Here is a 17,444-nt window from a genome sequence, read left to right on the forward strand (position 1 = left end):
ACTGGTTGCTAGAGCTGCCTCTCCCACCGCTCTCACACCCCTCCTCTCTCACTTACTCACCCCCCCCCTCTCTCTCTCTCATCCCCTCTCTCTTTCTCTCTCAACCCCTCCTCTCTCACCCCCCCTCTCTCTCTCTTACCCCCTCTCTCTCTCACCCCCTCTCTCTTTCTCTCTCAACCCCTCCTCTCTCATCCTCCCTCGTTCTCTCTCTCACCCCCTCTCTTTCTCTTTCTCTCTCTCTCTCTCTCTCTCTCTCTCTCTCACCCCCTCTCTTTCTCTCTCTCTCTCTCACCCCCCCTCTCTCTCTTATCCCCCTCTCTCTCTCTCTCTCACCCCCCACTTTCTCTCTCTCTCATCCTCTCTCTCCCTTTTATACCCCCCTTTCTCTCTCACCCAGCTCTCTCTCTCTCACCCGCTCTCTCTCACCCTCTCTCTCTCCCTCCCCCTCTCTCTCATCCCCCCTCCCTCACCCACCCCCTCTCTCTCTCTCACCCCCTCTCTCTCTCCCTCCCTCCCTCCCTCCCTCACCCACCCCCTTTCTCTCTCTCCCAACCTCTCTCACCCCCCCTCTTGTGAGATCTCAGGGGTTCATGCTGGGACTTGGAGTCCCTCAATTGAGGAGGGAGTCAAATCTTTTAAAAAGGAAGGAGTGGGGCAAATTTACATAGGAGGGGGAAGTGGGGGGGGGGGGGGCGCCCAATTTTAGTCTTGCCTAGGGCAGCACAAAACCAAAATACACCACTGGGCCCAGGCTCAGGCTTTCAGCAGCTTGTTGAGAGGCTGAACCAGGGTCCGGTCCGGGGGTGTGGGCGGATCCTGACTTCATTGTCGCGATCTTGCCCAAGCCTGGACCAGCTCTGTGACGTCAGCTGACAGTGGGCTTTGGCTCGCTGTCTGCTGAAAACTTGTCACAGGAGTGCAGAACGAACTGCAATCCTTTTGGCTGTACTTCTCCTTTAACTACTGTATACAACTTTACTTTTATTCAGCATGTTGCCATCTCTTTATTCATCTTTCTATTTATACTTGTTGATCCCAAAATATGGACTGTGAGCCACTCAGCTTGTCATGTCATAAAAGAGCTATCTATTGTATGAATGGTAAAAGCAATATGCATTTTGAGCAATCATTTCCTTTGTCATGCCACCACAAGTCACCAGGAGCCATCTCCCCCGAAAAAGTGACAACACTGTAATGCCACTATAGAAATATCCACAAGGTGGTCACCTATTATTCCTCGCTGCAGTTGCTAAACTATAGCTGTGCATTGCAATTGCTCAGTGTTGCCACCAGCTCACTCCTACAGCCACTAACAGCCCCTTCCCTTAGACTAAATTCACACCTGAGTGTCATGATTTTTTGGAGCGTTTGTGTACAGCATTTTTGTGCTTTGGCGTTTTTTAGCTAGCTTCTTCATTTCTTGCTATGTTTTTCAGCTTTTGCATCTAGTTTTATTCATTATTTATTATTATTTATTTGTTTTTTTTACTGAGGTTAAGGCCCCTTTCACACGATCGGACCAATCGGGTCGGCCTGTCCGTTTTTCAGGTGGACCCGATCGGGCCACCCATTGACCTCTATATGGAGGCGGATGTCCACTGACACCTGCCTGGCATACGATCCGACAAGATCTGCTAAAAACAGATGTATGGCGATATATTCGCCATCCGTCCATTGGGTCGGATCGGATGGGATCGAATGAAAACAGACAGGCTGTCCATTTTTCATCCCATCTCCCCATAGAGGAGAGCGGGACTCTGACAGGTATGTGACAGGTCTGTCTCTGTACAGTGAGCGGAGATGGACCTGTCATCCGCCTGCTCAGCGGGAATCAATGGAGAAATCCCAGCTGAGCAAGCGGAGTCCGTCCAAATAGATCTCGCCATGTGAAAGGGGCCTTTGGGTTAGTGGTTTAAAGGCTAGGAGGTAATTTATCTATTATTTATTTACCTATTATTTATTATTTTTGTAAGGTTAGGGTTTAACCACTTTAGCCCCGCTTACATTGAGGCTACTGCGGCAAAGTGCCGCGATCCCGTCCAGCGACGTAGACCTACGTCGCTGGACTCCGCCCCTTGTGGGCGGCGCTCGCGCGCCGCCGGAGGCTCGCTCCCGCTGTGTTCATTCACAGCGGGAGTCGGGCCAGCGGAGGAGCAGCGGCGATTGCCGCTGCTCTGCCCCGATCGTCGGGGATCGAGTCTGGAGATCCGCCCGCTGTGTGTAAACACAGCGGGCGGATCTCCATAGTGACAGGGACTGACAGATCGGAGTGTTCAGCATAGCTGGACATCCGATCTGTCCTTCTGTCACACAGTCACCTCCCCCCCCCACACGTCAGTAAGCACCAGGCATACATTAACCCCTCCCTCTCCAATAAAATTAACCCCTTCCCTGCCAGTGTCATTTTTACAGTAACAGTGCATATATATAGCACTGATTACTGTAGAAATGTCACTGGTACCCCCAAAAGTGTCAAAAATGTCAGTCAAGGGTCCGATCTGTCCGCCGCAATGTCGCAGTCCCGCAAAAAAAATCGCAGATCACCGCCATTACGCGTTAAAAAAAAAAACACCAAAAATGACAGAAATCTTTCCCTTAGTTAGTAAACGCAATAACTTTTGCGCAAACCAATCAAAATACGCTTATTGCGATTTTTTTTACTAAACATAGGTAGCATAAAACAAATTGGCCAAAAATTTAAAAAAAATTTGATTTTTACATTTTTTTGGGGGGAATTTCATATAAAAAAATGTGAAAAATATTGTTATTTTTTCAAAATAAAAGCTATTTTTTTGTTTATAGCGCAAAAAGTAAAAATCGCACAGGTGATCAAATACCACCAAAAGAAAGCTCTGTTTGTGGGAAAAAAAGGACGTAAATTTCGTTTGGGTACAGCGTCGCACGACCGCGCAATTGTCAGTTAAAGTCGCACAGCGCCGAATCGCAAAAAGTGGCCTGGACGGAAGACAGCAAAATCCTCCGGTGGTAAAGTGGTTAAGGTTAGGGGTTAGAATTGATGTTACCAGGGACTCCTATGCCCATCTAAGGTTGCTACTGTACATACCAAGAAAATGAAGGCAAACAGTCACCTGAATGCTGAAGAAAAAAACTGCAAAAATGGTCAGTTGACAACACATAAGCACTGTGCACTTTATTTAGGACTTTTTTCCACTTGTTGTTCACTTGGCTTGACAACTGCTTTAAAATGTTGTTTCAACTTTTGCAGCCAAATTGGGATAACACCTACTTTAGATGTGTTACATGTCCCCATTCACATAGCAAAACATAAAATGAAATTTAAAAATTGCAGCTTATCTTTTTTAGATGCTCTATTCTGGACCCTAAAGCAAGGAAAAATCCTGTATAGTTCTCTTTGTTTATTTGGGGGGGAGCAGCTGTGTTTGCCATAAATAACCCTGTCTGTACTATGCAGGCAGATCTTCATTATCAATTGTAAGTAGATTTTTGTCTATGTGAGTCTGCACTTGGCTTTTTTTATTATTAATAGGTATACTTGTTTATGCTGCACTTAGCTGGCACCCCCATGTGTCCCTTTTGTACTTTCAGAGATCTGGTGGAACGGCCTGCTGGAGTGCAATACTAATTGACCCATATGGGATTTTATGAACTTTTAGGCCTCATGCACACAGGATGTTTAAAAAATGGCAGCACTGCTGCCAGGAAAAAGCAGCTGTAAAAACATGCCTTTAGCTGAGTCTTTGAGTAGCGTTTATGTGCATTTTTTGGGCGTTTTTACAGTAAAAACATTCGCTTTACTGTAAAAACGTCTAAAAACACCTGTTACAGCATTTAGACACGTTTAACAGTGTTTTTTTTGGTCATTTTGCGTTTTTACAGCTCAACAGCCTCTGTTCCTGGATGCACAGGCTGTGTTTTTTTTCTACTGCCTCCAAACGCCTCTGAAAGTTTATGTGTGTATGGACATATAGGCTAACATGGAGGGGTGTTTAGAGGCAGTTTAAAAAAAATTCAGACGCCCCTAGGAGCATCTGTCAAAACGTCCTGTTTGCATGAGGCCTAATGTAATGTTTTGGACCTTTATTCAGGTGTCCTATTTACAAAAAGACTGTCCCTTTTTGCTGCTTGCTATCCCCCACTGGTGACCATTAATATTAGGACTTTTTGTTACTTTTAACCTTAGTGGGGTTATTTGTGTATAGTGTACCTGTATCCTTTGCGCCATAAGTCTCGGTTCACACTTGTGCGATTGCGAACAGGTGTGATCGCAATGCAAATTTTCAGTGCGAGTTTGCCTTGCGTTTTTCAATATTAACAGCGCGATTGTAATGCGAATTGATTGCGTTGATTATTTTAATTAACCTCAGATGCGATGTAAGGAGGGGTGGAGCAGAAGGGAAAACTCTACATAAAAAAATAAGAATTCGCACAAATCTGAACTGATAATGCGAGTCCAGACCGATTTACATTGATGTCTATGGAGACTAAATTCGCATCGCAGCGCTGTAAACTCGCATATGACCCTTTTCATCATCGCATTACATTCGCATCTGAATCGCAATGCATAGATGTGAACGACCATCACAAACTCAATGTATTTTGGGAAGACATGCGAATGTAGACTTTTTGTAACGCATCGCGTTTGCAGTAAACTCGCGCAAGTGTGAACCGGCACTAACGCCTCTTGCACACTGCAGCTTGAAAAAGCTCAGCACAGCTTTTTTTTTTTTTTACTAAGCTAAAATACAGCCCATTAATTGTATTGTGCCTGTGCACACAGGCGCGTAAACATGCGCTGTGCATTCTTCAGTAAAAACAAAATAGTAAAACCTACATTTTTGGTCAGTAATTTACGCCTCATGCATGCAAATGCGCGTGAGTGCACACAAATGTGCGCAAATGGCCATTTACATAATGTGCAGAACAAGAACGTGAGAATACAGTTCGCACATTTGCGCAAATATATGCACGAAAATATGCGCACATACATACAAACAAAAAACAGATGAAAAAGTAGATGCTCAAACAGGAGTATCGTGTGCAAGAGACCTAATAATACTGTGTTGTGCTAAATGTGTAGAGACTTGGCTTCTTGCATTGTATGTTAATGAGGACAGACTTAGGACAGGCTCACTCTAAAATTCCCTAAAACCTTTGTAGTCAGCCATGACACCTCCACCTGAGAAAAATCTAAAAGGTAAGAAATATTTAAAAACAAATTTTAGGCATGCTATGCTAATGGGAACACACAACAAACATATATTAGGGTTTTCCCAAATTTGAATGCAAAAGCTTGCCTAAGCTGAATCGTGGTTGGTACATAGACCTGTAGAATCACTCCAAACATAAAAAGAATGTAAAGTGTTAATTAGTTGTATTTTCCCAAAATCTCATTAGTTACTTTTATCTTTTCTCTTTAGCAGAGTTTTTTTTTTCTTTTTAATTCTAATTATCAAGAACAAAGACTAGAACTTGTAAACTATCAAAGATGTACTTATATATAATCTGAACGTATTTGTGTCTTTATTTCTTAGTAAGAGTTGGAATGGATGTTGCCTCCTCCCCTATCACACATGGGAATATGGTAATCAGATTATACACAGTAGCTGTGCTGAGCTGGGGCCCTTTGTTCAGTTTGCACCAGGGACATCATATAGCGTCTAAAACAGTGAAATGCTCTGCACCTGCCGCAGGATTTTCAATAAAAAGGAAAACGCTTCATCACTGTTAGATGGAACAGAAAAAAATATTCCTTTGAAAAGTACACAGACATTTATACACATCATGCATTATCAGTCATTGGGCGCTCAGTGGTGAAAATAAAATATTATAAGTACCCTCCCTTCCCTAAAACAATTGCAGGTAAAAACCACAGAACAATCAAGTTTTTTTTTTTAATTATATATTTTTTTTACTTTTCCAATATAACAAAATAATAATACATGTTTCACAATAACTTTTACATCAATGTTTCAAATTACCCTTCCCCACCTCCCTCCTCCCTGATCCCCCCAATTTTCCTTTATTAAAAATATATTTATTCTTCCTATTTCTATTTCCTTTTAGTTGTCTATCTCCTTCCTCTCCATTCCCCATTCTCCCTTCTCTATCCCTTATATTACCATCAGTAAATTTCCTTAAACTCTAACCATCCACTCCAAATTTTTTCACATTTTTCCATTTTATCCTTTCCGCAATAGTGCAGTTCTTCTATGTTAAAAATACAGTAAAACCTTGGACTGCGAGCATAATTCATTCCGGAAACATGCTTGTAATCCAAAGCACTCTTACATTAAAGTGAATTGCCCCTTAAGAAATAATGAAAACTCAAATGATTCGTTCCACAACCATTTATTCATAAATCTTTCAGTTTATAGTCCATATAAAAAGATTATAGCAATGTTGTGTATCCATAAAATATCCATCCACAAATGGCGCCTCCACAAGGGGATTAGAAGCAAAATCCAGCAGGAGCTACAGAGTATAAAAGAGAAGAGTGACGCCTTTAATTGTAACAATATGGTTACATTTAATGAAGGTACAATATTTAGCAACTCACACGGTTGATGATTGAAAGAGGCACATCTAAGTATGCAGGCATCCAGGGCAAAGTTGTCCACATAGACCATCCTCACTGCCGACTCTCACCGATGTTAGTCTGCAGTCTTGACCAGGAAGACTACCCTGCAGTAGAGCAATCTGAAAGCGAGGTATGAAGCACTCGTGGAGCGCAGCGTCTAAGGGATGACATCAATGGCGGTGTGGAGGATGGTCTTAGTGGACAGCTTTATCCCAGATGCCTGCATACTTAGATGTGCCTGTTTCAACCATGTGAGTTGCTAAATGTTGTATCTTCATTAAATGTAACCATATTGCTACACTTAGAGGCACCCCTCTTTTCTTTTATACTCAGTTGTGACATGACGCTACTTGTATTTCAAGACATCGCTTGTTTATCAAGTCAAAATTTAATACAAAATTTTGCTTGTCTTGCAAAATGCTCTCAGACCAAGTTACTCTCAATCCAAGGTTTTACTGTATTCTACCCTTTTAACCCAGTCTCCTACTGTTGGGCTGTCCGATACCTGCCAGAATCTTGGGATCAATTTACTGTATTTATTCACCGTGTTCATATATTGTGTTTATGTAAGCTTAGTGTTATGAAATGGATAAGACCAAGGATGTTTAGGCGTGTTCACTCCCGTAATCTCCTGTATCTGTTGTATAACTTTCTGGCAAAATTTCTGTATTTTTGGGCACTCCCACTATAAACGTGCCATTGTTATCTTACAACCTCTCCAACAAAGCGGTGATTTTTCCAGTTGATATTTATGTGCTTTAGTAGGTATTATACACCATCTTGCCCGACATTTGAAATTAATTTATATTAATTTTTATTCTATTAATTTCTATTGTACAGTATTTGTGGCTACTGCTGTAACATAAGCCAATCCCAGTATTTTCTATATCCGTTGTTTGTTTAGGGGTGTATCAAGTTCCTTTTCCCATATTTCTACATAAGGCAGAATTTTGGGATCAGCCATGGTAGTAAGAATCTTCTAGATCTGGAAGATACAATGTTTTGGTGCCTATGGCGACATCACCCTGAACATGCTTGATCTCGTCTGAAAAATCAAGTATTTTAAATGCCTTCTTACAGTGTTTTTCCTTTCCATTAACAATTTCTCGGTCAAACAATTCCTTAGCACAGCCCCTTACCCTTGGGCAGATGAGGAGAACCCTCAGGTGGCTTGGTGAGCTAGCATTTCAACTCTCAGTGTGGAATTACTAACTTGCTGGGGGGTAAAAAAGAGCTGGATGCATTCCTAATTGCACAAAAATAATTGGATATTGCCATTTATAAGTAATAGCACCAGAGATTTTTAATCCAGGGAATACCCAATTGCCTACTGGGGAATCAGGAAGGCATTTTTTTCCTGGCTGGAGCAAATTGGACCATTTTTCATAGGAATTTTTTTACCTTCCTCTGGATCAAATGTGGGTATAGGATTTTGTATATGGATGTTTTCTATTTTTTTATTTTTTCCATTGGTTGAACTAGATGGACCTGTTTCTTTTTTTTAAAATCAGATTTACTATGTAAATATGTAAAAGAAAATTGGGTGCCAGTCATTTTAGCATGGAGCACGGAATTGTCCAAAATGTCTTGGTATGCTGACACCTTAAGAGTTCCCTTTCCTGGAACTAAGGAGCCAAGCCCAACCCCTGAAAAACAACCCCACACCATAATCCCCCCTCCATCAAATGATTTGGACTAGTGAACAAAGTAAGGTCCATAAGGTCATGGATGAGTGAGTTTGGGGTGGAGGAACTTGACTGGCCTGCTGCTGCAAAGAGTGGGCCAGCTCAATACTGAACCCTACAGACTAAGACTGGAATGCCATTAATGTTTATGTGTGTGTAATGGCAGGTGTCCCAATACTTTTGACAATATATTGTATTTTTAGATTGTTTTATTTGCCTGGGGTTCTGCTTTAAAGTGACCCCATCTAAGGGAAAAGCACTAACGAACCTTAATCTACAGTAAGTAGAAACATTTTAGGTTTAATGTTTAAAAATGTAAAGTAATGCACCTGGGTGCCAGAAACCATAAAGCAAGCTACTCACTAGGAGGGGAACCTCTGGGTGAGTCTAGGATGGAAAAGGACTTGGGGGTACTGGTAGACAACAGGCTTGGCAGTGGCATGCAATGCCAAGCCGCTGCAAGCAAAGCCAACCGAATACTGGGATGTATAAAAAAGGGGATTCACTCCAGAAATAAAGAGATTATTCTCCCACTCTACAAGACTGGTCTGGCCACATCTGGAGTATGCTGTCCAGTTCTGGGCACCGGTCCTCAGGAAGGATGTGCTGGAACTGGAGAAAGTCCAGAGAAGGGCAACATAAATAATTAGGGGAATGGAGGACATCAGCTATGAGGAAAGACTACAAGCACTGAACTTATTCTCTCTGGAGAAGAGACGATTGAGGGGGGATATGATATCAATGTACAAATATTGTACTGGCGACCCTAGCATAAGGAACAAACTATTCAGAGTAAGGAGATACAATAAGACACGTGGCCACTCACTAAAACTAGAGGAAAGGCGGTTTAACCTTAAAATACGCAGGGGGTTCTTCACTGTAAGAGCGGTAAGGATGTGGAATTCTCTTCCACAAGCAGTCGTATCAGCAGGGAGCATTGATAGTTTCAAAAAACTATTAGATGGGCACCTTAAAGACCACAACATACAGGGGTATACAATGTACGGTTAGCAGCAAACACACACACACATCATAGGTTGAACTGGATGGACTGATGTCTTTTTTCAACATCACTAACTATGTAACTATGTAAGGTTGCAAAATCCAGGAAACTTGATGTATGTATTTAGCATTATTTAATTGCTTCTAGCGATAACTATTGCCTGTATTTTAGGGACTTTTATTATGGATGCCTGCTTAGCACAACCGTAAATACTTCTACTGATAAGACAATTGCCTGTATTTCAGGGACTTTTTTATTCATGTTATTGAGTCTTTTTAAATGGTTGTAAAATATAACCTTTAATTGGCATAAATGCCATGAAGATAGAGCAATGTAGTACTAAACCGCTCCAGTCTAAAGTGAGCTGGAAGGAGTGAAAAGTTCATGTATACTCTAGGTGCGTCTGCAGACACCACCAGAATAATCAGTGTATGATGAACCTAAAAACCTTCCCTGATTTCTCTTACTTCCTTTAGAGCAGGGGTCTTCAAACTATGGCCCTCGAGTTGTTAAGGGACTTCAATTCCCACCACGCCTAGTCATATCTGTGAATGTCAGACTTTTACAATGCCTCATGGGATTGAAGTTCCAGAACAGCTGGCGGGCCGTAGTTTGAGGATCCCTGCTTTAGATAAACCAGCTCTGGAAGTGTCTGCATGCATTTCCTACCATGCCTATTCAAAGAATAATACTTAGGTGGCCCAATTTTGTTTTTGTTTGAGGTTGCATAGAATGATACTCTAAAAGGCCAAAATGTTATGGACACCTTACTTTCACACCTTTCAGGCTAGGATCACATCTGAGACCCCTTCCCGCACCTGCAGAGAATAATGTGCTGGTGCTTAGAAGATGTCGTGGATGTGCCATTAATCCTAATGGCAACCCAACACACACAGGAAACTACTGGTTTCCCATACTGGCAGCCACACTGTACTATGCTGTTCCCTGTGGCCATATTTTTGGAAAAGGTGTAGGGACTTTTTCCCTGCATTGTCCACAGGTACCACAACCCATTTTGTTAATATAGTAATTGTGATCATCAAACTTTTGGCCATGTAGTGCATGTTCAGATGGTCAACTTCTCTAGGCTGATCAACCTCCAAGAAATTTCCATGGTCCACTGTTGTCACCATCATGGAACCCACCCTGAAAAATGCTAGGCAGCCATTGCTGGAGTGCATGCATGTAGATAGGCAGTAGGGTGAAATAAATATTTTACTTATAAATCGCCAACTGATGCATAGTGAATTAGAAAATAAATGATCAGTTTACATCAACTTTGCCTTAACTTAATCACTTGACCTAATGCCAACTCAACCCCTAACTATATAATTGAAAATATACCTAACCCATTATCCTAACACTTAACACAATCCCTTATCCCCCCAAAAATACCCCTTAAAACCTAATATTTGATGCTTGCCTAAGCCCCCAGTACTTAAAGTGTTACTAAACCCAAAACAGTAAAATCAGTCTGTATAGCATGCTTGTTACATAGTTACATAGTTACATAGTTAGTGAGGTTGAAAAAAGACATCAGTCCATCCAGTTCAACCTATGATGTGTGTGTGTGTTTGCTGCTAACCGTACATTGTATACCCCTGTATGTTGTGGTATCTAAGGTGCCCATCTAATAGTTTTTTGAAACTATCGATGCTCCCTGCTGATACGACGGTTTGCGGAAGAGAATTCCACATCCTTACCGCTCTTACAGTGAAGAACCCCCTACGTATTTTAAGGTTAGCAAGGAGGAGAGGAGAGATTGGCGCAATCAGATGGTCAGAACTGTAAACAGTTTCTATGCATATAGCAAGGTATGGCAAGGTGGGCTTCAGATACACAAAGTCCGGTGTGGCTTGCTAAACACTTCGATGGCTGCCTCCAGTGAAGGGTGAAGTAACCCTGTATGATCCAAAACAAGAAGAGAAAAGACCGGGCGCCGATCTAAGTGTAGCAATAAAACATTTAATAGCAATAGTAAGAGTACTACTCACAGGAGTACGTTAAAAACAGGCATCTCAATAGTGGGTATGCAGAGTTCGTCCGGGGGGTCCTCCAGAAGTCCTGTTGGAACTGGTGCTGCGAGGGATAAGCTGCGGTCTCCTGGGGCGGGACGCCCTGTGAGTAGTACTCTTACTATTGCTATTAAATGTTTTATTGCTACACTTAGATCGGCGCCCGGTCTTTTCTCTTCTTCGTATTTTAAGGTTAAACCGCCTTTCCTCTAGTTTTAGTGAGTGGCCACGTGTCTTATTGTATTCCCTTTCTCTAAATAGTTTGTTCCTTATGCTAGGGTCGCCAGTACAGTATTTGTACATTGATATCATATCCCCTCTCAATCGTCTCTTCTCCAGAGAGAATAAGTTCAGTGCTTGTAGTTTTTCCTCATAGCTGATACTCACTGTGTAACTTAAGGGGTTAATCCTCTGCATTATGTAAAAAGGTGGTTTGATCCTGTCTTCTTTGATCCTCCCCTTCTTCCACAGCCACCAATCCATCCACTGATAAGACAGAGCCTTTGGAGTCACTCTGCACATGCTCAGTTTGGCGTGTATTGCTAGAGAGTTGTTTTTTTTTTTTCTTGGGAGGGTGCATGTGATCAACACAGGGCCAATCAGCACTGTCCAGACAGAGGGTTAGGGGTCCTGTAGCCTCATAGGATGGTCAGAGTAGAATTAAAACTACTCCTTCAAGCTTTAACCAGACACTGATAGAAGTCACAAGACTGCTAAATACTGCTGATGAGAAAAGGTATTTAGCAGTTTATATTTACTAAAATAATTGTATTTCCATGTTCTGCGGGGGGGGGGGGGGGGTTAGATATAGTGAATTCAGGCTCCTGGGTTTAGTAGAACTTTAGAGTCGATGTAAGGATTCATTCTGACATTCAATAAACCAGTAGCTGAAGTCCATTCTGCAGGTTTTCTCCTCTGGCGTTGCAGTTGGCTAAAGTTCCTTGCCACCACTAGTAGGGGCATGCGCTATAGTTGCACTGGCTGCATGGCATTTTGCTGTGCGGTTTTCAATAACCAACGCAGGGCTGACAATGCTGATTGACACTTTAATAGCACTGTCTGAGTGTTGTCTCCCTGTAAAAAGAAGTGACATCCAGGCACCCATTTTGGCAGGATCAACAGACAGGTTTTCCTTTAAAGAATGTACACACATGCAAATCACTTTGAGTGATTAAGTGTTAGCTCTGTGTGACATACAAAATGTGATTTTTTTTTTATTATTTTTTTTTTGCAGATAACAGATTTTGAAGTGCATTGTTTCAATTTATGTTATATGTCCTTACCAGAATTAATACATACAGCAAAGATTGGAATAAGAGAGAGAGGAACAGTTTGACCTTTTACAATCTCCAATGACAGCAACCTAGTTTTCTCCAAATTTTCTTTCTAACTTTTATTTTTCTTTATAGATTAGCTATTTTTTTTTAATTATTTATTATTACAATGTCTGGCTATATATGACTTGACAAATTATGCTTTTTTCTTCCATTTTGGGTAACTTTTTAGGGTGATGTACAAGAAAAAATTGCTCTCACCTTGTTTGGCCTTTTTTTTAGAATTACACAATAATGTAATTTCTCTCAATGGAAGTCCTATTTTGTAGCTTCTGGATTGTTAAACATAACTGCTGTTCTAAAGCTAAGGCTTTCTATGGAAAGAAAAGTCCCAGGGGGCTTGTACTTAAGACTCTATGAAGGAAGAATTGCTTAGATTGCTAAGAAGATCCTCTCTCTATGTTTTCTGGTGTAGTATAGAGAAAATAATGTGAAAATCTAATTACCTGGTGAACTGCTGTGGTCAGCAAGTACTGTTCATTCTTCAGACTCTAATGCTTGGGCCATTTCTTCATAAAGGGTTTCTAGACATTAAATAAGAGTAACATTATGCAAAAGAGCCACTCGTACATTTTAAAACTGTTCATTAGGGATGAGCAAAATTGAGAGTTTTTATTTCTTGGAATTGTGGCATAAATCAGTAGATTTCTGTGAAATGCCATGTTGGAAAATGCATTGTTGTCTTTTGGGAGGGCGATATTAAAGAGGAATTTCACCCTACCTATCCTAAATGAAATGTAAAATGCCTAACTCTTGTCCCTGTATGCAAAATTAAAATACATATTTACTAGCCCATCTTGCAAGCAAGGCTTGCGCTCCGTTCTGCTCCAGCACCGCCGTATTGAAACAAGATCCAAGGCATGCGTAGTCATGCCATGGTTCTCTGCCAGGTTCCATAGACCTGGCAGAGCCTCAAAGTACGTCTACATTAGGGTGGAATCTGTCGCTGTCTCCTGAGACGTGTGACATTGATATTGCAAGCATCTGGATAGGTCATCCTCACCTATGTAAAAAGAAAAAAAAAAAGAATTTCAGTATTAAATAAAAAATATTATCCTGCAATTGTGTAAAAAGGAGGTAGGGAAGGTGAAGGTCTGCTTTAATGTATTTTTAAAGGAGCAAAAGGCTTTAACTATCTTGGGTTTGCTGCACCAAAAAAATGGCTTCTTGTTAGCTCATTATTTTTTTTTTTGTTTCACAGAAATAAAAAAAAAATACAGTGAAAAATGAAATACACCAAACTAGCCTAAATACGGTTCGCTGTTCAAAAACACACCCTCTAAATAAAGAACAAACAAGAGTAAATTGTTTTTGCCAAGCAGATGAGTCCTAACCAGCTCAGGCCCCGTGTCCACTAGTGCGACTTGCTGTGCGTCTTGATACATGTCAAGTCCCATGACAAGTCAAAACCTATTCATTTCAATTAGGACCGTTCTAACTGCTGCGACTCAAGCCACAGCGACTTGAGAAAAGGTTTTTGCACTACTTTTGGATGACTTCAGTGCGACTTGTCCCTCATAGAAGGTAGTCGCACTGAAGTCCCCAGAAGTAGTCTCAAACAAGTCGCACTACAAAGTCGCACTTGAAATCGTAGGCGCATTAGTGGACGTAGCCTAAGTGTGCAAAACTAAGATGTTCTGCTATGTCAAAATACTCTACATGCAGCTCTACAGTAGGGATGAGAAGTCTTCCTGTGATATATATATATATATATATATATATATATACACACAACAGTATATATATATATACTATAATCCAAAAGTAACAGGACATCTGCCTTTACACACTCATGAACTTTATTGGCATCCCAGTCTTAGTCTGTAGGGCTCAATATTGAGTTGGCCCACCCTTTGCAGCTATAACAGCTTCAACTCTTCTGGGAAGTCTGTCCACAAGGTTTAGGAGTGTGTCTATGGGAATGTTTGACCATTCTTCCAGAAGCGGATTTGTTAGGTCAGGCATTGATGTTGGAGAGAAGGCCTGGCTCGCAGTCTCTGCTCTAATTCATTCCAAAGGTGTTCTATCAGGTTGAGGTCAGGACTCTGTGCAGGCCAGTCAAGTTCCCCCACCCAAGACTTGCTCATCCATGACATTGTGGACCTTACTTTATGCACTGGAGTGCATTCATGTTGGAACAGGAAGGGGCCATCCCTAAACTGTTTCCACAAAGTTTGGAGCATGAAGTTGACCAGACTGTCTTGGTATGCTGACGCCTTAAGAGTTCCCTTCACTTGAACTAAGGGGGCAAGCCCAACCCCACACCATAATCCCCCCTCCACCAAATGATTTGGACCAGTGCACAAAGCAAGGTCCATACAGACTTGGTTGAGCGAGTTTGGGGAGGAGAAACTTGACTGGCCTGTACAGAGGCCTGACCTTAACCCGATAGAACACCTTTGGGGTGATTTAGAGCGCAGACTACGAGCCAGGTCTTCTCTCCAACATCAGCGCCTGACTTCACAAGTGCACTTCTGGTCAAACATTCCCATAGACACTCCTAAACCTTGCGGACAGCCTTCCCAGAAGAGTTGAAGCTGTAAAAGCTGCAAAGGGTGGGCCAACTCAATATTGAACCCTATGGACTAAGACTGGGATGCCATTAACCTTCCTAGCGGTATTCCCGAGTGTGACTCGGGGTAAGATTTTAGTGCCAAAAGCGGTAACCCCGAGTCACACTCGGGGTAGCGCTAGGAAGATCGCTGGATGCTGGAGGAGGTTTTACTTACCTTTTCTCCGGGATCCAGCGATGTCTGCGAGCGGTGTGCGGCGGCGGAGCTCTCTCCCGATCGTCTGCGAGCCCCGGCTTCCGTCTCCGGCGACGTGACGTCCGCCGGGGGGTGGAACCGGCGGCAAATTCGAATGTAAAATGCACCAAACACACTGATATCGTTCAAAATAAAATAAAATCACATTACATTACCCCCCAGTGCCCTTTCCTGCAGTTTTACTGTACTTTTTATGTAAATATATGTATATATATATATATACATATATATACAGTATATATATATATACATATATATACAGTATATATATATATATATACGTATATATATATATATATATATATATATATATATATATATATATACACACACACATATTATATATATATATATATATATATATATATATATATATATATATATATATATATATATATATATATATACATATATATGTATATATATATATATATATATATATATATATATATATATATATATATATATATATATATATATATACACACGTATATATATATATATATATATATATATATATATACACACGTAATTCTTGTGAATGAGCAGCCCAAACCAACTGTATACATTACATATATATATATATATATATATATATATATAATATATGTATACATAATATATGTATACATACATATATATATATATATATATATATATATATATAATATGTATAATAAATGTATACAGTTGGTTTGGGCTACTCATTCACAAGAATTACATGCTTTCAGCACCTAAAATAATGGTACCGCTTTCAGCACCTAAAATCCAAAAGAATCATACCGCCAGGGAGGTTAAAGTTTATGTGCGTGTAAAGGCAGGTGTCCCAATACTTTTGATAATATAGTGTATATCAAAACTGCAGACCATTCAAAGGAATTCCAAGCAAATTTGCACTGTGGGATCTATAGGTGTGTTGAGGCTGAAAAATAGCTTGCAGCTTTCCCATCTTTTCTTACAATACCTTATTCCTTTTACAGTTAGATTTTCATTTCAAATATTGCTAAATTATACATCACTGCAAGAATATGTTGGCACTTTATTAAAATAAATAATAATGTGTACTCTTTTTTTTCTTTCTCCAGAAAAGAAGAAAAATGTAGAAAGAGGACCAGGGAGGCTTGGCTCTGTGACGCAGAGGGGCTCTCTCTCTGATTGGGCCTGTGCCCTTCCTGCCACTCCACCTCACAATGTCCAAAAAGGGCACCAGCAGCAGAGCTAAGGCAGAGAGAACCGACTCATATGCTTCCCTGCAAGCTGCCAATGAAGACCTGAGAGCCAAACTTACTGATATCCAGATAGAACTCCAGCAGGAAAAGAGTAAGGTGAGTGTGTTGGCACACATGGTAGAACACTATGTCAAGTCATGCCAAGCTTACCTTGCACATAAGGTAAATACATCCACCTTTGTAAATTTTATTTTCCTTATGGTGACGGTGCTTGTAGCATTGTAATGTACAACTTTACTAAACACGGGCTATGATACCTATGTTGCCTGTCCCAGTATCAGCAGATCCTCTCATTCATAGTCTGCATGGCACAGAGATTGGTGGAACCGCTGTGACTCCAGGGCTGACAGCTAATAGGCATCACAAATGTTAAAATTGAAAAATGATTATTATTCCCCAATGTTAGTAATGGCGCTAGGCTATTAGCGCTCAACCATTCACGGGAAATGTGAATGATGCAGTTAAAAATAGAATCCATGAATAAATTATACAAACCAAAATTGGGGGGGTGGGGGGGGGGGCTTTATGAGCAGGTAGCCCTTTTAGCTAGACAAAATGAACTGGTGACCTAGGGGTGCTGCTGTCAAAACAGAGATGGGACTCCATCTGTAACACAAAGAGAGGGGAAGGGAGGGAGACCGCGCAACCACTATGGTGTACTAAGTTCCAAGAAGGTTAATTTACAAAGAAAAGGTAAAAATAAATACTCACAAAGTTTAAAAGCCACACATGTATATGGGAGTCCACAGGAGATCGTAAGCCTGTGGTGGAGGCACAGTCCTAAAAGGGCGAGGAAGAGGAAGGTCCCTCTAAATGCATTCTGTGACCTTGGACTCCAGGTGGACAATATC

At 41.1% G+C, this 17,444-nt stretch overlaps 1 protein-coding gene across 1 annotated transcript in view; it reads left to right on the forward strand.

Moving 5' to 3' along the window:
• Nucleotides 1-17,444, forward strand: part of JAKMIP3 (Janus kinase and microtubule interacting protein 3) — a 197,766-nt gene that overhangs the window by 41,430 nt on the left and 138,892 nt on the right. Inside the window, exon 2 of the mRNA XM_082267585.1 lies at nt 16,450-16,689. Coding sequence (XP_082123711.1) covers nt 16,555-16,689 — 135 coding nt within the window. The 5' untranslated portion in view covers nt 16,450-16,554. The remainder of the gene's footprint in view (nt 1-16,449; nt 16,690-17,444) is intronic.

Source organism: Pelophylax lessonae, assembly GCF_965119305.1.
Source record: "Pelophylax lessonae genome assembly, chromosome: 9".
NCBI classification, from domain to species: Eukaryota; Metazoa; Chordata; class Amphibia; order Anura; family Ranidae; genus Pelophylax; species Pelophylax lessonae.